Source organism: Pithys albifrons, chromosome 5, assembly GCF_047495875.1.
Source record: "Pithys albifrons albifrons isolate INPA30051 chromosome 5, PitAlb_v1, whole genome shotgun sequence".
NCBI classification, from domain to species: domain Eukaryota; kingdom Metazoa; phylum Chordata; class Aves; order Passeriformes; family Thamnophilidae; genus Pithys; species Pithys albifrons.
In genome coordinates this window covers 9,309,984-9,333,741 of record NC_092462.1, presented here as the reverse complement: position 1 = coordinate 9,333,741, position 23,758 = coordinate 9,309,984, and the positions used below count along the sequence as shown (strand labels likewise).

The 23,758-nt window shown below is 37.5% G+C and overlaps 1 protein-coding gene across 4 annotated transcripts in view; it reads left to right on the top strand.

Moving 5' to 3' along the window:
• The window catches only part of LRBA (LPS responsive beige-like anchor protein), a 396,467-nt gene that overhangs the window by 357,792 nt on the left and 14,917 nt on the right, over nucleotides 1–23,758 (top strand). For all 4 annotated transcript variants that reach the window (XM_071555647.1, XM_071555648.1, XM_071555646.1 and 1 more), the window contains 4 exons: nucleotides 647–824; nucleotides 3,505–3,567; nucleotides 6,936–7,091; nucleotides 11,514–11,681. In XM_071555647.1, coding sequence (XP_071411748.1) covers nucleotides 647–824; nucleotides 3,505–3,567; nucleotides 6,936–7,091; nucleotides 11,514–11,681 — 565 coding nt within the window. The remainder of the gene's footprint in view (nucleotides 1–646; nucleotides 825–3,504; nucleotides 3,568–6,935; nucleotides 7,092–11,513; nucleotides 11,682–23,758) is intronic.

Below are 23,758 nucleotides of genomic sequence, written 5' to 3'. Positions count from 1 at the left end.
AATCACGTCCACTTTATATTCTTTGCAACTGCATTTAATTATGTTTGTCCTTTGAAACACATTTGCAGTGAAGTCTTCTACTTTGCATTCATAAATCTTGTTTTTGTACACCAGAAATATATATAGAACATACATCTCGTGTATGTGTGTATCTGTTTATTTTAATGTGCTTTCATGTTCTCATCTGGCTTGTAAAGAATTACAGTCTGTCAATTTAATGCAACTTGAGACAATCTCTGGGAGCAGGAATTTCTTTTGCTCACGTTTTTTTTTGTTTCCCTCCTAGTTAGGCATTTCTTTCCTTGCCATACTCTTCAGATATGAAGGAGAATTCTTTTAGCAGAGATAGGTGTTTGGAAATTTTTACTTTAATCAGCTGTGATGTGTAGAAAAGTCAGTATGTGGACACCCTGGGTTCAACAAGGCCCTCACGTTAATAGTGTTTGTAAAGGTTTTTCTATCTCAAATAGTTATTTCCACAAGCCTGTCCACTATTACTGCATTTGCTTTTCTCTGCAGCTGCTGTTGGATCTTGTGTTTTAATCCACTCTTCCTTCTCTTGTCCTGTCTTTTCTCCTCCCCATGTTTTCTTCTCCCGTGTATTTGGGTTCTTGTTGTGTGCACTCAACAGTATCTCCTCCTGCAGAGCCCGTTGATGTTCACAGAACAAGCTCAGCAGGACGTTATCATGGTGCTCAAGTTCCCGTCCAACTCCCCTGTCACACACGTGGCCGCCAACACGCAGCCCGGGCTGGCCACTCCTGCCGTGATCACCGTCACCGCCAACAGGCTCTTTGCTGTGAACAAGTGGCATAATCTCCCTGGTAAGTAAACTGCAGCAAGGAGCCTCAGAAACCCCTGCCATAAAGCACTGCTTCTGGTTGGCTTATCAACATTTGCTGCAGAGCTGTTACAAGTGTGAAGTGGAAAGAGCAAGTCCAGTTCACTGACACAGCACGTTCTTCACATGTGGGTTTAGTTTCTCCTTGAGAAGGTAATCTGAGCTATTGTGTACTAAGATGTGTAGCACACAAAAGGTTTGTAACAACAGTATATTGCTTTCCAGGCCATCAGCCACTGTGCAAGGAGACAAAAACAGTGTCTCCACTATTTGGTCATGATAAAGGCACACTCTTCCTCTTAAATTTGTTTTTCAGTCACTCGGAAGCCTGAACCGTATCATGTCAAAGACAGTTTTCAAACCTGTAGAACTTGCCTGAAATCTTCTCTGCTGTATTTTTCTTGTTCATTATAAGCACCAATAGTCCGATGTTAAAGCCACTCGATGAGAATTAGTAAATAAAACAAATGTGAAATCTGTATCTTAAACATCTCAGTTATTTAGTGCTTAGGTATTTGTCAGTATGAAAGGAAAACAGCATAACCATTTGAATAGCACTAATCAAATTAATTTTCCTTTAAAAATGTGTTGGTCTGGCGAATACAGCCATTCTGCTTTTAACTCTAAGATTCTCTAACCTTAAAGACATTCATCCTCCTTGCCCTGACTATGACAGTCTTAGGCCCAAACTACTAAAGGTAGTTTATTTCAGTGCTGTGCAGTAAATTTGGTAAAAGGCCTTTCAAGAAAGGGAATAAAGAGGTTCTACTCAAATAACTTAAATAGAAGATATTTGCACCAAAGAGATACTTACATCACTGAAATTCCTACTAAGAAATCTTGACCCATGGTCCTTGATTACTGTTTGAAAAAAGCCAGATGACACTTTTTTCATAATTCTTACAAATTACCTCTCAACATTGTCCAAATAGAAACATGTATGTATTATTTCACTCACCCAAGAAATGCTTAAAAAGTGGGAAAGAAGGGGGAAGGGAGACTTGTCTAGATAACAAGTAGTGAGCAAGAACTAATTACAGGGCTCCTGAGATTTCTTTCAAAGGAGGATGACAGCATCCTCCCATACCTTAGATGTGTGACCTTGGGCATGTAATATTCAAGGCTTTTTAAAAAGGGTCTTTCTGGACATACAACAGTCATGGGGGAAAAAAAGCGGTTCAGAAGTGGTAGGTGCTGATTCCAATGCTGGTTGATGACCTCTGAGCAAGCAACCAATTTGCCACGTGTAGTAATCAGCTGGTTTGAGTTTAACAAAACTCCCAGATTTTTGTTTTTCTCTCACATCTGAAAGGGAGAACAATAGGCTGTGCTTTTGAGTCACTGGTTTTTTATTTAGAGTCATTTTACACTTGTTTTGCCTTTACAAGGAATTTAAGAAAACCTACAGATCAAGCCAAACAAAAGCCAACCAACCCAAACCCAAGAAAAACTCACCCCACCCCACTTCTCTGAGAACACACTCATGAGCTGCAGGCTACTGATGCTTAACATATCTGGGTGTGGACTCCAGAGACAAGCCTTCACTATTGTTGACTTCCAAATTTATACCAAAATGGGATCTGCTGGGATTAGAGGGAAAGTATCATTACTACTCCATATCTCCTGCTGTGGGCTAAGCATTGTCTTTACTAATGAGGCATCATGATAAAAAAGTTGCCAAGTGGCCAGTTGTCACTAATGTGTAATTAACAATCCCAATCCTGCCTTTGTATATGACTTTGGTGGCTTTGCTGACATCTAATGGCACTGGTACCCAGCAGGATGCTGTTTTGTCATGTAGGTTTCATGTTTTGTTCTGTGTTAGTGTTTCATTGCAGCAGAACTTTGAACTGACTTATGAATCAATTATTTAAGAAGCCCTTCTATTGATACTCATTTTTATATTAAGCTATGAATAGTAGATAGAAAAATCCTATGTGTAAATATTCACCCATTATTTCCCGTTTCTCTTCCAAGAATGTATTGTGGGCTGGTTTGGGGGTTGGGAAGGGGGAGGTTTGCTTGTTTGTTTTTGGTGAAGCTGTGGAAAAAAAAGGCTTTCTTTCTCGCACTGAAGGAGAATTCAGTACGTAAACACTTCACTGTATGGCAGGTGCCCAGATGAAATGTAGGTTGGCAGAATGAATGTATTAACTTCTATGCAAACTCGCAAATAAAATGGGTTTTGGTGATGGATGAATCCTGAAATATGACTATGAGATTTTGCTGTCTGCATCATAAACAGACTTTTTTTAAGAAAATGGCCTTTTGCTTCATTTGTTCAAAGCAGTGTTTTAAAAAGTAAAGAGGAAAACAGTATTTGCTACAGTCAGCAGATGGTTGTCACATTTTGTTTTCAGTCCTCTTTACCACTTAATTTTGTTTTGTTGCGACAGGAGAGGTTGCCAGTAAAGCATCTGCTGGAGCTTATGGCTCAGGACCAGAGCTGCTGCTGATGGCATACATTCAGAATAGCACTAATCTAAAATAAATGTTTAATAAGCAGCCCGCAAAAGCACCTGGATTTTTTTTTTTAAATTCAATTGATGCAGAAGAATCTTGAGTAGTTAAAAAAAAAGGCTGTAGCTTTGATTTATGAAATGTATGTGGCTTCATGTGTTAAAATACTGCAAAGTTTTAAAATCTTCTTTCCTGAATTCCAGCTCATCAAGGTGCTGTACAAGACCAGGCTTACCAGCTGCCAGTGGAAATCGATCCTCTCATAGGTCTGTCACTTCCTTCTCTCTTTGCGATTCATTAAGCTCTGTATGGTGGCCCTGAAGTGTAGATTACGGTTGTTTTTCACTTGCTGGTTGCTGGGAATGGAATTTTCCTGATAAACCATTTGCATGCAAATTGGAATGCAATGAGCTGTGGCTATGCTGGTATTTCATCAACTCCCCCTCGTTGGTTTGCCTAATTTGAACAGGCCTAGGACGCGTGTCAGTGAAAATTAATATGGATGCTGTAATAATGTGTGATTGAGAATGTGCATGAAGTACTGTCAGGATAATATTGGATCTTTTCATCACTCAGACTTGTTGATGAGCAGGAGCGAGGCACGTTATGATGAATTGGTGCACTGGTAATGTGATGGAGCTCCTTTGCTGAGGAAATTTTCATAATAACAGTGGGGTTCTTAACTGCACCGTGTTGTGAAAAATAAAACCATGGTGCCAGGGTTTCATCATTAAAGGAGATCAATCCTTTCTTCACAGACCTGCTGTTCAGGCTGAGGGGATTAATGTGTAATTGCAAAGCGGTTTCAAAGTTGAAATATATTGCCTGCTCCATTTTAGTGTTGAGATATTGGTATTCATTTTTCAAGAGTATTGCATCTTTTGATCGGCTTCACTAGTTAAATTTGTATATGTTTTTCTTTTATTAAAAAGGGGTGGAGGAATGTCTCTCTTTTATTTAATGACTCAGTGTAATAGATTCAATTCCTGACTTTTTATTATAGAGGTTTATTAGTTCATATAGAGCTGATTTTTCTATTAGCATGGTTAGAGTTTGGTCAGTTCTTTCATTACAGCCCCAACTTTGGGGAGTGCATACTTGGATTATGACTCAGGAGTCTGCAGCGTGGCAAATGGAACCTTAAACATCATCAGAAAAGGAAAGCTCAAACAACCCCAAAACACAAACTAGTAGTAGAACAGCAGCAAAGACAGGATTCTGTGATACTATTAGACTTCAAACAGTTTAAAAACCAGCTGTTTCAGGGTTGCAGTTTAAGTGAAAAAGAAGTGAAGAATTGTAGAAGCATGGAAAAATCAGAGCAAAAATGAACTTGCCTGGATAGGTCCTTCCAGCCAGTGAGAATTAATTTCAAAACTAATATGCATATCCCAGTAGGAACTGTATTGTATCAGTCTGTAGGTACAGAATGTGCCTTTGTAGCCATTTTGGTGGATAAACTCTATGATAATTAAATCAGGAACAGTGTGGGCATATGAAACCATTTTATAGAGCCAATAAAATCAAAATGTTTTTCCAAAGTTTCTAAAATCAATTATCCCCTGAATAATACAGTAATTATAATGAGGAGGACACATGCTGTAACTCTCCTTTCCTGCCTGAAATAGATTTTATCCAAAAAATGTTTGGAGCAGGAAATACATATTCTGCTTTAAAACCTGCTATCAAGTAGATTTTAAAAGTACAAATAAGTATTACAGGAAAAACCCCAAAATCACATTGAACCTCTCTGATAATTTTTTACACCTTGTAAAAAACATGTGTAAGGAAATAAAATTTTTATTATCTTTTTTATTTTTTTCATAATTTTAAAATTAAAATTTCCTTTTTGTCCTGCCTTTAATTTACAAAATGCTTTAGCTTTTGGTTGGTATACACACCTTTAAAATTAATGTTCACATTCTGAAAAATGGTTTAATATTCTTTTCACATGATATATCTCAAATCAGCCTTGTGATTACACTGGATATAGTTTAAAGGGTTTAAGGCTTGCTTTGTTAAGTAGCATCACTGGGTGCAAGCAAGTAATTATGTAGGTAATATTAAAGGGTTTTAATTGTGGCTAGACACATTCACCTAGAAATGGCACCTAAGAGGACCACAAAATTACACTTTTATGGTTATAGCAGGAATCTTGTTGCTGTCTTAGTCGTAGGGAGGGATTCCTGCCCTCCTCATTTTCCATTTGCCCAGGAAGACATAAACCATAACAATGTTTGCTATGACAGAGATCCCAGACCTCTTTCTGAGGTGAAGTGTTCTGAAGGTGTGGATCTGCATGATTTTTGAGGGTTGCTCTGCTGTGGCTTTGTCACACAGAATGTTTCACTGTGCATTTAAAATGCATTGTTGTCACTCTTGAGGTGGCCCCAGCAGAAGTCAAGGCCACGTTATGTGTTACCTGCAGAGCAAGTGCCAACACCTTGTAAATTATTTGCTGTCCATATGGACAAGACAGTATCAACATTTTAAACATAGCAAAGGCATAAATAAATGAAGGATGTGATACACAGTAAATGGAATAAGCCCAAGGCTTAGAATCATAGAATTGATTGGGTTGGAAAAGACCTCCGAGATCATCAAGTCCAACCCTTGGTCCAACTCCAGTCCCTTTACCAGATCATGGCACTCAGTGCCACATCCAATCTCAGATTAGAAACCTCCAGGGATGGTGAATCCACCCCCTCTCTGGGCAGCCCATTCCAATGCTTGATTACTCTCTCTGGAAAGAAATTTTTTCTGCTCTCCAACTGAAATTTCTCCTGGCTTAGGGGACAATAGCTAGCCTGTGAGAATAGAAAGAGATTAAAGAACAAAGGGCAAAGAAGAGGGCAAGACCAGTACAAGGCGGTCTGAGAAAAATGATGATGATCCCAAGGAGATGGTAGAGTCACTGTCCCTGAAGGTGTTTAAGGAACGTCTGGACAGGCCATGGTCTGGTTGACATGGTGGTGTTGGGTCAAAGGATGAACTCAATGGTCTCAGAGGTCTTTTCCAACCTAATTCATTCTGTGAAATAAAACATCAAGTGATCAAAGTAGGGCAAATATTTTCTCTCAGCCCTAAAGGTGATTGTGGAGATAAGCAGGTTACTTTTTGTGCAGTGCTCAAAAAAGTATGAAATGGTAGTGTGGTTTACTGAAGTTATTCTTTGTTTAAGTTGCAGTGAAATACAACTAGTGTGAAATTTTGAAATAATGATTATATTATCTGCTGGATTTGAGCCATTATATAGTTTAAGTACTGTCTTATCATTGCATATCCTTGCTTTGTTTCTAATTTTTAATTTCTTATACTAGAAGAAGGGGGAAAGGAAGCTTATTATGTTTTTATGTATCATGCCTTTGTGAAATACTTCATTTATATTTCTCAGCTGCATTTGAGTTAGAAAAGGGATTTCCTCTATTTAGGAATGTATACTACACTGAATTAGCATTATTCCCAAAAACATAATGAGTATTTCATAGTAGACGTAGAAGGATAATGCCCCTGGCAAAAAAACAAGTAATGGCCAGGAATATATTTGGTCTGAACATAAGTTTCTAAAATATGCTTTTGTTCTGTGAATGTGAATGCCAAATAAATGCCTTGGTGTGTATTTCTTTCTGTCCAGCCAGCAATACAGGTATGCACAGAAGGCAAATCACTGACCTTTTAGACCAAAGCATTCAGGTGCATTCCCAGTGTTTTGTCATCACTTCTGATAATCGTTACATCTTGGTCTGTGGCTTCTGGGACAAGAGTTTCCGAGTTTATTCTACTGACTCAGGTAATGTATTTTTAAAATATGGGAATAGCCTAAAAGATCTTTTCTGCTCATCATCAGCCAACTGTTTCAAATAAAGAAAGACTGAGGAGTGAAGTATGTATTTATTTCCCTACCAATAATATTTGGCAATTATTTTCTTCCCTCCTGCTGCTGTGTATTGCATGCTCTCATTTTTGTGCAATGATGGCAAACCCTTAGGTTTGTTTAGACAGAGCATCACACTTGAAAGCTGTAGGACAGTGATGCCTGTTCTTACACTGCAGTTTCCACAGGTAAATGAGTCTGGGTGAAGCCTTGCATACCAGCAGAATTAAGAATTCTTAGAGTGCTTACCTGAATTTAATATTGGTTGGTTTACAGCACCAGAGAATTTTTTTTTTTTTTAGGAAATACAGACAAATACCATAGAATAAGAACAGAAGCAAAGTCGTGAAATCTGGTGAAGGAATACTTATGAAAGCCTTTCAAAGCTATGCTATAATAGAAAAATTTCTTTGGAGCCACTGAATTCTTTTTTATAACATAAACTGATCTATATAATGGGCAGCAGTTAAATTAGTCTGTCAGCTGGAGTGTATCCAAACCATTGAAATCATGCATGTGTCATGCTAAATAGAAAAGAATCTTTCAAAGTAAGAGCTACAGGAATTTAAAAGCCATGGAACCCCAGAAAAAAATAGGTATGATTTTTTCCCTTTCATTATCTTATAATGGGAACAGCGACCTCACTGCAAAGGTACTTCTTTGGGATTAATGACCCAGTGTGCTTAATGTGTGTGTGCCATCAAGCCTTCCAGTAGGTTATTAATCCCTAGGGAATATCCTACATGTTTGTCATCATTTCTTAAATATATTAGTTAACAGTGTTTTTCACACTTGGTAAGCCAAAATGTTTAACAAAACAGGATAATCTTTAATGAAAATCTGTTAAAAATGGATCTCATGGCATATTTTAGCATAGCTGTCATTTTTGCAATTTGAAAGCCTTAAGTATAAAGGAGAAGTTCCATTTACTTTATATTGACTGCCTGTGATTCATTATACAGACATCTTGTTAGACCTGTCTTAGTTTAATTTTCTCATTGATGAAAATAAATTTACATAAAACTGTGAATTTAAAATAGATCTTCAGAAAGGATAGGTAGCAGTAATAAATATTCAGTGTATATTCTTGATGTAAATGAAGAGAGAACTAATTTTTTGATGTCAAAGAATGTGTTTTACCTTACACCTATGGAAGAAACTTGTATTATTTTGGTAGCTTTGTCCTGTATCAATCTGAATACAAATATCTCTCTGTTTGCTCTGTGTGTATGTCAGATTTACCAGGCATGTTGTTCCTACTGTAGCTAATGAGGGTATAAACTGAAATGCTGTTGTCAGAAAAGTTTCAGAAGATTTGTGCCTTCTGTGTGTCTCCTGTCTGTCAATACAGCACCTCTGGCTCTCACTTAAATGAGTGAATCCAGATGTAGTTTATTTTGCTTTGAATTAAAATGGGAATATAGAAACCAAATATTTTGAAATTGGCAGAACAGTGAGGGGAAAAGATGATGTGATCAGTAATTCGTAATGGCAAGTGATCACAAGTGTTGAATTCAAATAAATTTTATCACTTGCACAAGAAAGGAACCATTTTCCCTTTAGATTTTGGGTTTGTTTGTTTGTTTTTCAAAGGAAATTCTTCTAACATAAATCATGGGTTCTCAGCACAGCTAGGATAGCAGAAGCACAATAAAACCTTCCTCCAGCAGTGGGAATGATTTCTAGAGAGCATTTTAGCTTCAGTGGTGCTGACTTCAGTCTTATTTTTCTTTTAATTATTTGTAGCACAGCTGTAAAATAAAACATAAACTAGAAAATTTGTTCTGTCAGAAAGAGACATCTGAGTGCATACAGTAAAGTTTGATATTATTGTACAGACAGGACAACTCATTGGAAACAAAAAAATTGAACTCTTATTAAATTAATAATTATTTTTTTTACCAATATAAAAGGTCTTCTTTCTTGTTTTGATGAAATTGATTGGAATTGAAGCTGCACAATAGCAAAGTAAAACTAACAAGGTGGTGCAACTACAGAAACAAGTGTGAAGCAAATAGCCTTGCAAAGTGTTTGTTTTCTAGAATGGAACCTGTAAACATAGAAATAACTGGAAGGGAGATCTCTGTAACTCAGTGATGTTTGTAGCTTGAACTTCTATTCTAAAAGTATAAATCACCTGACGTAGTTGAATACCTATGGCAAGACAACAGAAAAATACACCACACAATTTTTCTCAAATCTCAACCATGGAATTGTAATTGGCAACTTGAATTTTCAGGGGAAAACATACACCTGGTAAGATGCTTTTGTATGTTGCTAAAATGTGGTCTGTGAGTGTTTCACTGCTTGTAGCTGTAAAGTTCAGCAACTTTTCCTGACTCAGTCTGTTGCCTGATCAACATCTGAGGAATTCAAGCCTTGCTGAGCAGAGGTGGCCACTGTAGGATGTGATTTCAGGCTTCCAGAGATGAGTGAAAGACTTCACCCCTGAGTTAGTCAGCCTTCCACTACAAGGTAGATAAGCACAGTAGTTGTGAAGCCAGAGGTTTGACTCATCCAGTCAGGAGAGGCTCATGTGATGGTACTTCATCTCAAAGTTTCTCCTGGAGGTTTATAGTAGCAGCCTAATAACTTCTGCCAGTGTTTTATTTTGAATCTGATGTACAGGCTTACTTTAAATTGCATCTCTTTATTTTTTTTCATGTACTAAAGTAGTTTCCCTTTTTGTAGATATTCATATGTATCTCTTGGGTTAGTTTTTTCCTGGTTTTCTCCATGTTAATGTAATTACATTTTTGATATTCTGTTATGAATCAGACTGTTAACATTATTTTTGCTCTTTTCTCAGAACCACTCCCTTAAGTCTTCTGTTCCCATTAACTTTTATTTAGTGGCTGGATATGAATACAGTGCTTTGTACTGCATAAGAAGAGGGCTATGAAATGTTTCCTACTAGCCATCTTAAATGATTGAATAATCATTTTTATTTCATGAACCAAAATATTTTATTAAGATATGCTTGAGTCCCAATACTGATTTGTGTTGCTTGTTATTTTTAAACACTCTTCAGAACAATTATTTATTTATTTATTTATTATCAGAAATGCAGTAGTCTGCATTTCCTGTTTCTTTTTTGGCCTGAGTTGTTATTCCTTCCAAAGCCATCACCTCTTTTGCCTTCTGTTGTTCCCCATTCTTTACTCAGCCCAAAGCACAAATGGATGCGTGGGCTTGAGAAACCCCAGGTCACACATTAGAGGCATCACACATCACACTTCTTTGTGTTGTTGGGTGCAGAATTTGGCCTGGCCCTTGGTACCTGAATGGCCCAAGTATGCCAAGTATCCTTTGTCCTGTCTCTTCCAGTTCTGCACTTTCTGGGCTTCAGCAAATCCAGTGAGGTGGATTTTAGTGCTTCAGTTCTCATTTCATAGGATCATGTTATGCTGCTGGCAGGTCTAGAAACCTCTGGCTGGGTGGAGTGACAGAGGTCTGTTGTGGGGGACCATACATGTGTTTCCTCTCCCACATGCAAATCCACTATGCATGAGCAACCAAAATTACAATTTTCTAAAAATACTGTCCTGTTTGGGTGGGGTTAAAAGGTAATAATTGTATTCATGTTCATACAGACTCTTGAGTGGCACATTTTTAGCTGCCTGGGCTTTACTTTCTTGTCAGCCTTGACAACTCTTACCAGTGCTACAAGTGTTTGTTCTAAATGCAGTTGGTAAGAGAGTTTTTTCCAAGTCTGTCTTCTGAGAACTTCTGAGCATTACAGAAATTCTTAAAAGGGAAGAATGCTGATTGAAATAATTAGCAAGTGTTTAAAGATTGATGGAAAAACCTGGTGCAGGAGTAATTTTTCATCAAAATCTCCTTTTCTCTGTTTAAGGAGATGCTGAAATGCTGCAGGTGCTGTGTTTTCTACACAGCTCCCACACTACCAGTTTCTTCTGGGTCCTGAGTGTTCTGTAAATTCTGATTCCATTTCCCACATCACCATCAGATTTGCATCTTACTGTTACTTTCATCAGTAAACTTACCTTAAACTTGACTTAAAAGAGAATCCCATCATATTTCCTGTCTGTAAAATGCATGTGAACATACAGATTTAAAAAAAGCATCTGGCATGTTTGGCTTTTGAATAAAGCATAATATTTATGGACTGAAAGTATTTTTTGTATGCAACGTGGATTACTGCACCTTTCAGTAAGTTTCCACCAAATAAATAAATAAATATACTAGTGCCAACTATAATTATTTTTTAACCCTTTTTGATAAAGAAAATTTTTCTAAAATACTTCATAATGTATTTAATTTGCTTTAGAAAGCAGAAAAATATAGTTTTAAAAGAATCAATTGTATGTGTTATAGGTAAACTGATGCAAGTAGTATTCGGACACTGGGATGTTGTGACCTGTCTCGCTCGTTCTGAGTCCTATATTGGAGGAAATTGTTACATCCTCTCAGGATCACGTGATGCAACATTGCTGCTCTGGTACTGGAATGGCAAAACCAACATCATTGGGGACAACCCAAGAGGTAAGCAAACCCAGGAAAACCTGATTTATAAGGATGTTGTCTCAAAACAGCTCGAGCGAACGCTTTGCAGGGTAAAATTTTGGGTAACAACAGTGTCAGAGAATCATAGAATCGATTGGGTTGGAAAAGACCTCCGAGATCATCAAGTCCAACCCTTGGTCCACCTCCAGTCCCTTTACCAGATCATGGCACTCAGTGCCATGTCCAATCTCAGATTAAAAACCTCCAGGGATGGGGAATCCACCCCCTCTCTGGGCAGCCCATTCCAATGCCTGATTACTCTCTCTGGAAAGAATTTTTTTCTGCTCTCCAACTTCAATTTCCCCTGGCAGAGCTTGAGCCCGTGCCCCCTTGTCCTATTGCTGAGTGCCTGGGAGAAGAGACCAACCCCCACTTGGCCAGAACTTCCCTTCAGGTAGTTCTAGAAAGTGCTGAGGTCACCTCTGAGCCTCCTCTTCTCCAGGCTAAACAACCCCAGCTCCCTCAGCCTCTCCCCACAGGATTTGTGCTCCAGTCCCTTCACCAGCCTTGTTGCTCTTCTCTGGACTCGCTCCAGCCCCTCAGTATCTTTCCTGAACTGAGGGGCCCAGAAGTACAGTGCCTCTTTTTTTGTAATTGTGATCAGTTCTAGTTACAAGAATTGACGGTAGAACTATTTTTTGAAGTTACAGGATACTACACAGTACAAATATGTTTCTTCTTGTCACCCATTGAATTGGGAAGGAGTGGCTCCAGGAATGAGAGAAGGGAACTCATATTTATATATCTTGTTCAATCTAAGGAAATATATTTCTCTCAACAAGACAATTTCATTAAATAACTGCATTTGAGTTGTTTAGAACAAAAAAGGCTGTACATCAGTCCAGTGCATGCAACTGTAATCTTAAGCATGTAGATTGTGACAGTAATATCTTGGCTATCAATAGAGCTACACAGTGAATTTCACCTTGGACTAATGTCATTCTTATGGGATGTGCAGTGGCCTGAGCAGGACACTTAGGTGTAAGAAGGGGGACACATGGGAGACATTAAAGAAGGAAGCTGAAAAGTTTTTTAGTTTTAACTCTTTGGTGTAGTGCTACATGCTTAATCCTGGCTCCCACACACCAGGCACTTTAATTGGTTCCAGTGCAAGCGCCAGGGCTCACACCAGGGCTCAGACTGAGTAACCAGCCTAATAAGGCAGAGTAACCCTCCTGCAGCCTAACTCAGCTTTAACCCCTCCCCACCCAAACTCACCTCCTGCTTGCCTAAGAATTGAATCTCTCACAGGGGTGAGAGGCTCTCAAGACAGCTTGTGAGAACTTACACGTGTAAATATAGGGGTACATCATAGACAAACAAAGGTTGTGTTCAGCCAAAAATAAAATGCCCTGAATAGAAGAGATAAAAAGCAGTATATTCTGTCTTCAAAAAAATATTTTGTGCCATTCACTTAAAGTTTTCTCTGACCCTGTTTAAATACCAGTGAGAACATACCTGCCCTATGCCAAGGACAAAATGGACATCTGGAAAGCAAGACGTGGTCTTAGATCTGTCAAAAATTGCAATTACAGCTGTCATGGAATTTCATATAATTTAAACAATATCTGACACCTTCCAAAGTAATTGATTTGGTAAAGTTGTGTATTCCATACTCAATCTGTTACTCAGCTGGAGTTATTTGAGTTTGAAACACAGAGGTGGTTGGACTGAAATTGCATCCTGTGAACTACTTTGAAGAAGCACAACTAATTAATATCAGAATGAATATCTGAATTTAACTTGCAAATTATTTCATGTTGACTGTGAAAACTATTCAAAAATTGAACAGAATACAGCTCAGTTCACACAATTGCAGAATCTTAAGGCAGAGGATGTAAGCAAACTATCCCTGTTATCCTTTCAAGCATCCCTGTCCAGGAGATGGGAGTTTTTCTGGAAAGTGACTAGTAGAATTTTGTGGGCATCTTTACATAAATGTGGCTTTAGTTGCAGGACAAAATCTCTGTGAATTCTTCATACAAATTTTGCAATCTATCAATTTAAAGAAAACTCAAACTCTGCACTATTTTTGCAGTGCTTATAAACTTAGAAACTCCAACCAAAGAGTTGGTGCAAGGAACTTCAGAGCTTGACAGTCAAGTGACCCTGTAAATCTTGAAGAACAGAACTGCCCCTCTGGGGGGGAAATCCTGAATGCTCACTGGTGTGAGCAATGAACAGTTGTCTCCTTCCTACGTTTCAAGGCCTGGGAGTGCCGCCCATCTTTGCAGATTCCTGGGCCTGTCCTGAGAATTAGTACCTGTTGCACATTTCCCAGGCTTGCCTGCTGTGTGAACAAGACCTTCAGGCTTAGGGCTCCTTTATGACCTTACCAGATCACATGCTGGGATTTTGTACCTGGTATCTGACTCAGATAGGTAGGTTTTGTTATAACCTGTTGACTGTCTTCTCTAATGCAGATTTCTGACATATTAAAATATTGCAGTTCTCAAAGTTCATACTAGCCTGTTTTAACTGCTGTTTAAAACTGAGCAATGGCTACCTGGTAAGTCTCTTTGTTTGCCATTCTATTAAAGTGGCACTTTTAGGGACTTGCAGTGGCTCCTGTGTTTACTAGTGCCATTATGTTGGGGTTTTTTTGTGGTACACCATACCTGGAAGCCTTTGTTATGAATTGGAATCTCATGGCACTGTACATAGGCCTAGACATGGGTGTAGCAAAAGACAGTTTCTACTTCAAAGAGGTGGTAATTGGGGTGTTTAATTTTTCCCAGAAATAGCTGTCTGTAGGCTTCTCTGTTCAGTCAAAAATATTTTGAACAGACAAAGAAAAAGAACTGTTTCTGCTTAGATCTAATTTCGTTAGAAACGGAAAGCACCAGCAGACTTGTTGGGTTTTGAACCCTGTTACTGCAGCTGTAACTTCCATTCATTTGTGGAATGTTAGATATCTAACTGGACTGTCTGTATTTGGAGCTTATGATTTTTTACCTCTAAATATATTGTTTCTTCGTGCTTTCAATGAGAACTATTCCTTGGAATTTCAGATGCAGTTGATACCTCCTTTTTTGTCTCTTTTCAATGATCTCTAATTTCCATCTTAAACTGTCTTCACAGCAACATGCATCCAATGGCACTTGGCCAAATCATGATGCCAGAGTCATTTCAACAAAATAATTGAAAACAGGAGTGTGCATTTCCTTCCTGCATAGTACCTGTTGCCTCTGATACACATCAGTCAGCAGGCTAATGTGATCCACCTTCCCTAAATACTATCCCATTAGGCACCTATTACTCCCTCCACCAGTTATATTTTATTTGGATTCATTTACCTGGTTTCCTTTAGAAAGCTCTGAGTTCTGGATTTCTGGCTGTGTATATTCATATTTGAGAATGATACTTAACTCAAGCTGCCAAGCCAGATGGGCTATGGGCACACATGATAAATAAGTGTTTGCTTTGATATTCTTTATCAAGGACAATTTTCTGGCTAAGTGGGCTGTGTGGAAAAATTCCTTACTTTTTTGTATAACAGAAGAAATATGTTATTTAAATATTAATTATTTACATTCTTTAATTTTTAACCTTGAGGCTGACTTCTTAAAGAAATTACACGTATGCAGTCTCTCTGTCCATTTAGTTTCTCCCTAGTGACTCTAGAATGCATTGATCAACGTAAAACAAATCTGACAAATTTAAATCTCAAAGATACAAAATGTCTACATGGGACACATCTGCTGGAAACTATTTTTATTCTTCACAAAACAGCTTGATTACATTTAGCTTAAGTCATTTTTTCTTTCTTAAATTAAAACCTGAAATTCAAAAAATACTTCATCATGCTCTTTGATCAAATGTATAGAGTTTTTTTCTTTCTAAATTAATTGGTTTTGAAACCGTAAAAGCATGGCAGTGCTTCACTTTGGAGCACAGGCCTTTTCTGGTGCAGAAATGTTTCTGTGGACAATTTCTGACCCAGTAATTCAGAACAGAGCAGAGGATCTGAAATAGTTCTTTCCTTTCGAATAGCCCTGAGCCGGTTTGCATTCCCATTAATTAGCATCATTTACTGTGGAGATGTAAAGTCACTTTGCATGGTGTGAGGGGCTTTTCTTTTTCTCTCCTTGGCTTTGGGAAGGTGGCAGAGGAAGGAGGGAGAGGATGTCACTCCCCTTGGTGCTCCTTGAAGCCCATGTGCCATCTGTGTCACCAAGTTTGACTTCTGCATATTTAGAGGCTCCCAGTCCCACTGGAGGATGTGACATTTGCATCAGGACTGGGGTGGTGGAATGTGGAGAGGACCAGGTTTTGTGGTGGAGATGGAGGGGAGGCGAGAAGTGGATAGCAGGAGGAGGAACTGTGTGATGGCTGGAGCAAAGATGAGAGAATTCATTTGCATACAAATGGCGAGCATCACTTTCAGATCTCACTTTCGCTTTGAAGATCAAGTGGCAGCTCGTGGTGTTTGGACATTTCCGAGGTGGTGGGATTGCATTTTCCTTTGTAATCACAGAACCATAGGAAAAAGGGCGGGCAGGAGCTTCGGTCACCTGATCTATTCTCTTTTCTCAAAGAAGGTTTAACTACACCAAACCTATTCTCCACTGCTGTTTGTCCAATCTTCACTTAAAAACTTTGACAAACACATTTTGGGGCCTCAGCAGGCCTGTCCTTAGCAGTCTTTTCCCAGCCTAGCATCTAGTTCCCTTTCTGCAGCAGTTGCATTCTGTCATCTTTTATCTGCCTTTTCTTTGTGTAGAGAACAGATTATTTTCTTCTTGAAACAACTCCCAGTAATTTGGATTGCTGTGACCTGCAATTCTTTGTCTCCAACTTTAATAACTCAATTCTTTGTCTTTTGCCATGAGCCATGATTGTCCAGACCTCTGGATTTTTTTGTGTTCTTCTCTTCAGTTGACTGTCTTCCTCAAAGTACTCAGGAATACAGTTGAAGCCTTTCCAGACATAAGTAGAAAACAACCTGTTTTACAGACCATGGGGATATCTGTTTGTTTCAAAGCAGTGTGACAGTGTCAATTCTTCAAAGTGTATCAGCCAATACGAATTTGAGTGTTTTCTAAAGAACTACCATCTACTCACTTGTTTCTCCTCCTTGTAGTTAAGCTGTGGAATCTTGTCTTTAAACTTTCTGAACTGTATTCTTTTTAGGCTGTTTCTCCAATTTTTCAAACTTATTTTGAATTCTCATCCAGTCCTCTGTCAGACTTGCAGCAACTCGTGTCTGCAAATATAATTTGCAGTCTTATTCCATCAAATTGGTCATTAAAGAAAATGTAGCTAGTATAGAGTTCAGGAGTGCCCATCAATACATTTACCATTCTGACAATGAATAGCTTTCTGAATATGGCTTTCCAATGTATAGTAGCATCTTCTGGACATGTGCTTCCCTATTTTCTGTAAGAAATTGCTCATGTGGAACAGTGCTAGAGTTCTTACTAAAGTAAAAATAGATGATGTCTCCCTGAACACGCCTTGTTATTTTGCCTTTGCAAGAAGAAAGTCACTTTAACGTGATTTGTTCAGAAGAAATCCAAATCAGCTGTTACTCATCTCCTCATTTTCTTCGAGGAACTTGAGTGTGTGTATATATAAAAATGTGAGTATTCTGCCAGTATTTTTTCTCTTTGTTGGGATTAGTCAAACTACTCTCTAATTTTTCCTTTTCCTGTTTCTCAAGCAACACAAGATTTTTTTTTTAGTCTTACAGAACCTCATCCAATATCCAAAACCCAATAGTTTCAACTCTGGAATTCCATAGCTTTGTTTTCCCAGTATTTCAGAGCACTGGTATCAGGCCAGTTGAATTCCAAACATTTACCTCATTTGGGTATTCTTTGACTGAAACAGTTTTAATTGTGGTTTTACATGGGTTTGCTGTCGGACTGCAGGTCACCTTTATACTGAAAACTTCTATTGAAGTACTTTTAAATGTGTGGCATCATTGCTTGCCCTTAGTAGCAGACCAGCTTCTCATGAAAACTTGGTGTATTTTTCTTTATGAAATGACTGTTATTCCTGGTGTCCCTGTAAGTTACATCTCAACTATGAGTGGCTCCCCTCGCTTTGTCTCTGCTTGCTCATACCTTGTTGCTTACACAGTTTCAGAAAAATCTCATTTCTTTTGATCTCTCTGCCTGACTTTGCTGTGTTACAGTCAGTGGAGAGCTCCGAGTTAGGCCAGCTGGTACCTTCTGGTCTGCCTTATCCCTGTGCTGCTCTGAAGCAGTTTTCCCTGGTGTCCTTAATTACCTTTTCATTTGTTTTTCTGTAGACTTAACCTCCCATGAAACCTTGCAGAACTGTGTTCTGTATCTGTTGAAACCTGACTTCCCAAAGCACTTCAAAAAATTATCTCATTGTCCTGCATCTCTCCCTTATAAAGCATATTGGGCATTCTCATATCTTCACATTCATGGAAACTCCTTTCACCACCATTTTTTATTTGTTTTTCTGTATTGGTTATAATCATATCTAGGAGATCATCTCTAGCTGTTGCTTAGATATTAAAAATTATCACCAAGTTTCTTGGTATAAACATACTTGTTGGATTCCTTTACCAACAAATGTCTTTCTAGTTGGAATATCCCATTTTCTCCAGTTGTCCTTAATGGTCCCTCACCTGCACAGACCAATCATATTGGCAAATGTGAATCTGTGTCTTCAAGGGTTTCGGTGTTTCCCTGAAGGTACTTTCTTGGAGTGGTTTACAGTGGTGAATATAATTGCCTTAATGTTGTTTATGCTTATAAAATGGTTTGTGCTTAAAAAATTGTAGGCATTTCCATAGTCCAGTGGAAGATAAAGTGCTTTTCTTCTGTTCTTGCTCTTTATACATAGGAAATGAAGAGGCAGTTCTTTTGCTTCCAAAATACCTACAGATATGTTCACATAATCATTTTTCAGTTTTCATGTTTTGAAAAGCAAAAATATTTTTAATTTAGAAATTTGATTTGCTAAAGGAAATTAAGGCTTGACTGATAAAAGTATTCAATGCTGGTGAAATGTGGAGCCTGTATAAGTGTATCACTATTGCTAATACTAATGGGATCTCTTCTGAGTTATTGCATTGATCTTCCACACATATGTGAATAAAACAAATTATATTACCTCTTTTATGTTAGCCCATAAAACAAGAAAATGTTACTCTCTGTATGTATCACATTTGCATCACGAGGATTAAGGGGGTGCTTTCATTGCATAGCTTTATATTTTTTAGAGGGTACTATATTCAGGTATTGTGAAGTGTGTGAGATGAATGGCTTTAGTAGTGGGGCTGCGTGGCAGGACACGTGGGAATGTGAGCACGTGTTTTCATGCTTAAAAAAAACTATTACTGCATTTAACTGAGATTTAATTGAGAGGATTCATTGAACACTTCTGCAGTTGGTAACATGCAGGGTATCTTCTTGATGTAAATTTGAGAAATGCATAATCTTCTCAGTTTATAAAATATGAAATCTCCCAAAAGATTCAAAATTTACATACCAGTTTCCTATCTTGCTGAAGAACAGTCCTGCTGCTACCCACACTGTTTTTAAAAGAAACTGTATTTTGTTGGATTTTTTTACAGCTAGAATTTCTAAATAAATGTTTGAATACCTGCAAGGCTTTTTGTTAATTGACATTAGCAGTGAAACTGTGGTCTTTAGACTAGAGAAATCATTAGTTTTAATTGTATTAGTAACATAGAAAAAGATAAAACATCTGTATTTCATCAACTGCTACACACATTTTCCAGTTTGAAAATTCAGACTTTTTGTGAGTGAGTGCTTCATAATCAATTATTAGAGTGGCTAATGCAAGTGATTTAAGCTTTCATGTTAGTTGGTAATGGAAATTCTGCTCTTACTGTTGTTTCTTATCAAATGGTGGTCTACCAGAATAGCTGAAGATTTGCAGAGCCTCAAAATACTGAAATATATTTGGAATCCCTGCAGCTCTGAGGGAGACAGTGGCTGTTCACAGGAGTCATCCTGCTAAGGAAAGAGTGTTGCTTTATGAAGTGCAGCACCAAGAGTTTAACAACTGTCTGCACATGCTCCTTTTGATGCTCAACAGCACTTTCATGTTCTACCCCTAAATGCCTTATATTATTGTGTGAGTCCTTCTTCAAAAAAACTAGTAAATAATTCAATATTATTTTAACATTGTTTAACTGCAGACATACCAAATATTCTTTGTTTCTCAAAAATGGCTGGACAGAAGCAAAATGTGGTATCTGAAGCCAGAGTCCTTCAGCACCATCTGCTGGCATCCAGTTGAAGATGATGGTTTCTGACTCTTAAGCATTGTCTAGTAATATATTAAATATCTATCCATATATTTGGAAATATCCATCCCACAATATTTAGTGCAAAAATTATTTAATTTTTAGTATAATTTTTATCTTTTAAATTAAAATTATAATGGAAAATACGATGTGAATTTAAGTTCTGCATGTGAAGTGGAACAGGAACAGGTCAGGAGTGTTTTGTTAAAGAGGGACCATAAAAAGAAGTGGAGTATTTTTTTCTTTTTACTAGAGCTTTAGCAAGCTCATTATTAAATTTTTCTGTTTGTGCTCTAAGTTAAATTCAGTAAAAAGCATATCAGAGAGAAGGTCCACAAGGCTTAGAAAATATCTGTAATGTGTTTCTGAAGAGGGTAGCAACCACTAAATATTCTTTTATCTAACATTTATTGCATTATTTGATATTAGTCATGAAAGTTTAGTGGGCAGAGACCCTGATGCCGTAATTGGTCCTGCAGTTCCCTATGTCTTCTCCCAAGTGCTGAGTGAGTCTAGAACAGAGCCTCAAATTCTGCAGCTACAAAAGGTCACTGCCACTGCTTTTTTAAGCTGTAACACATCGATACCTCAAAGAGCTTGAGGCCTCATCCTCCAAGTACTCTATAAATTACATGTAAGTGGTGCTTCCAGCCTCCACATATTCAGACTGAAAAAAGATGAGGTGTAACAGGTGGATGAATTTGGGTATATCTGCAGTGATGCTGCACAGCAATGTACTAACTTTGTATTTATATAATGCCAAGAAAGTCAAGTCGTAGATATCCATGAGGGCAAGGCCTTCACTGAAAAGAGCTTGCAATAGCATTTAGTGATGGTTTGGAAAGCAGCTAAATAGTCACAGGGACTTGGTACCGATGAGCCTGTAAGTTTGTGTGCCATAAATACTTGTTTTGTTGTTAAGTGTAGCATCTATATGGTCCTTGTTTTCAGTTTGCTGAGAGAGATGGTGCTGCAGGATTTGTCAATCAGAGTAAGTGATTGCAAGTAGCATTTGTAGAGCAGGTTTTGAGGCACCATCCAGATGCAGGTGGAGGCAGTGTGTACTTTGAGCCTGGAGACAGAGTTTGGAGGCTGCTGTGTTGGCAGCATGGAGCTTCTGGTGTGGCTAAAGCTACATGCATGAAATTCTCCAGAAGCATAAGGGCTTTTAGTGCTTTGTGATGTAATGCAGACCTTTGAGTTCCAGGAAAAAACAATGCTGTATTTACAACTTGTAGCTGATAGTTGATGTGGTAAAAGGAATTATATTCGTTTGGTGAACGAATACAACATTAATGTGCACAGAACACAGAGTTGTGGCATGATTTACTAATACATCACTTTTATTTAGCTTGTTTGGTTGCTGAGAAAAATAACCATTCAGTTCAAAGTCTATACCATGTAAGACAGAAGAGAGTAATGCAGAATATATAGTAATTTAAAGTCGAGAATAAAATTACCAACAAAAATGTTGTAAAAATTATTGCCTCAATAAAATACTCCTGACTTGAGTAAGAAATTATTTTGTAAGTGTTACTGGTGCATTGGTTTGAAATTAACTCTGCAAAAGCAATCAAATAGCTAAAGCACAGACTCTGAAGTAGTTTTTTTTTTAATGTAAGTTTATTTTTTTAATATAGTATCTTTAATAGGGGAAAACCCAATCAAAACCTGCCAAATTGAGTGGAATTCTCATACAAACCCCCTCATCTCAGAATACTTTCTGTCCAGGCTAAGAAATAGTATGTGTTTCAATTAGATGTAAGATGACTTTTATCTTAAAACAATTTCTCAGTAGCTGCTATTTCTGACTGAAATAATTGCTTGATGAGTTTTTTCCCTTTTTTTTGTCTTCATTTACTGAACTCACCAGGTAATGGTAACTGTAAACCACAAAAGAGAAATATGAAGAAAATAGATTTTTTAGCGTAAACAAAAAAAGCCCTTTCATAACCTGTTTTAGAACATTATCAGACAAAAATGACAGTGTTCTAAAACTTCAAAGCTGACATTGAAGTAACAGTTTATGAAGTCAGGATGGTGCAAATATGAAATTATTAATGTCCCCTGACCCTGAATATTCACGTGCAGATACTTTCTGGGGGCTTCAAAAAGTCAGTGCCGTGTTCAGTGGGAGGAGTCCTGTGGAATGACTTCCAGCACTGGCAGCAGCTGAATCCCCACCAAGAGTGAACTCATTCCAGAGAGCTTTGCATTGCACATGGTGTGGGAATTAACAGACTGGGGATCATGGACTTTGGAAATCTGAATTGTAATATCCAGTTCATGAAGGCTGATAAATCTTTTTCTTCAGTGTGTTTATTTTGGGAATGTAGCAAACGTGGTTTTGTGACACAAAATGTATAAAAAGTCTCTTATTAATACTGCTGAATGTCAGTCACTTGTTGCACAGAAGCACAGTGGGCCTTTCTGTGTTACATTTGATGAAATGAATCCTACAAGATAAATCTAACATATATTTTTCCTTGCTGAGCAAACAGAACAGCACTGTAGCATCTCCCATGTTTTATGTGTTTTGGTTTTGCTTCAGGATAGAATGGTACATTTTTCAAAAATAGCCCTTTTTCAGAAAATATACACTTGAAGTGTTTTCTGCAAAACCAAAACTCCCATCTAGGCATAAGGTTGTACTTTTTGTGGTAAAATAAGTCTGAACAGATGGGGAGTAGTTTGGAGGAATTAAGAGGAAGGGCTGATGGAGTGTCATGTGAAGAACCAGACAACAAAAAAGTTCCTGTATAATATGAAAATGTTGCATTGTTACATAAAAATGCATATTTACAAAGGGAAGATTATTCAAACTGAAGTTTTAGGAATACTTTACTAATATTATATGGTATCATTTGAGTATTATACCACATCCATGAGATACTCTCTGTGCCAAGTGAAGTGGTTTGCTGGTATTTAAATGTTCAGTTTGTGATCTATAAATAATATTAATACACAGACTTTATCACTTTGTTGTAAATAAACTCTAAAATTGCTATATAATCAGTATAGAAGCCTAGTAGCAAATTAGTTTTCTTGATTTACTTAGGTTTTGCTGAGAACACTTTTTTCTAAATGTCCTGTATTTGGTATTTCTCAGGTTTATTTCAAACTTTTTATTGTTTTCCTCAATTTTTATCATGGGAAGCAACTTCAAAATCGGGGAAATTAAAAACTTAATTTTAGATTTTTCTTACATGTATAATTTGGTTTAGTTGATGCATCATTCTGAGAAAATAATTAATCACTTTTGCAAGAAGTAGGTAAAAAGATAGATTAACTGATGCTTCATTTAATTTGGATTTTATATTGACATAAAATCACCTAATTAATTTGCCATTTAAAATGTCCCTCATCCTCTGCAGTCATAGAATAATAATTTAGAAATGACTGTTTGGCTCTCTGTGACTTACAATTAACCATGTTCTCAGCATAAAACATAGAAAGGAGCTCAGTCAAATATTTTATATTTTAATGTGTTGCATAATATTATCTCCTCAATAAATAGTAGGAAGAGTATCTTGTATTTAATTGTGAGCCAAGTTTTTCAGTCAATCTCTAGTTTGATTTCTTTCTAGGGAAATATTTTTCTTCCAGTGAGTTCTTGTGTTTGACTCAGCTCTTACAGCTTAGTGCTGAAAATAAAGCAAGTGAGCATTTGAGGAATTAACCAATGGATTTCAAATGTCCTGATCCTGCTTTGTGTTGTAGCATCACTCAAGCTGAAAAAAAATAGCAGAGAGAGACCCAGCAATAGAAACCAATTCCTTGTTCTCCAGTGAGAACATATCTT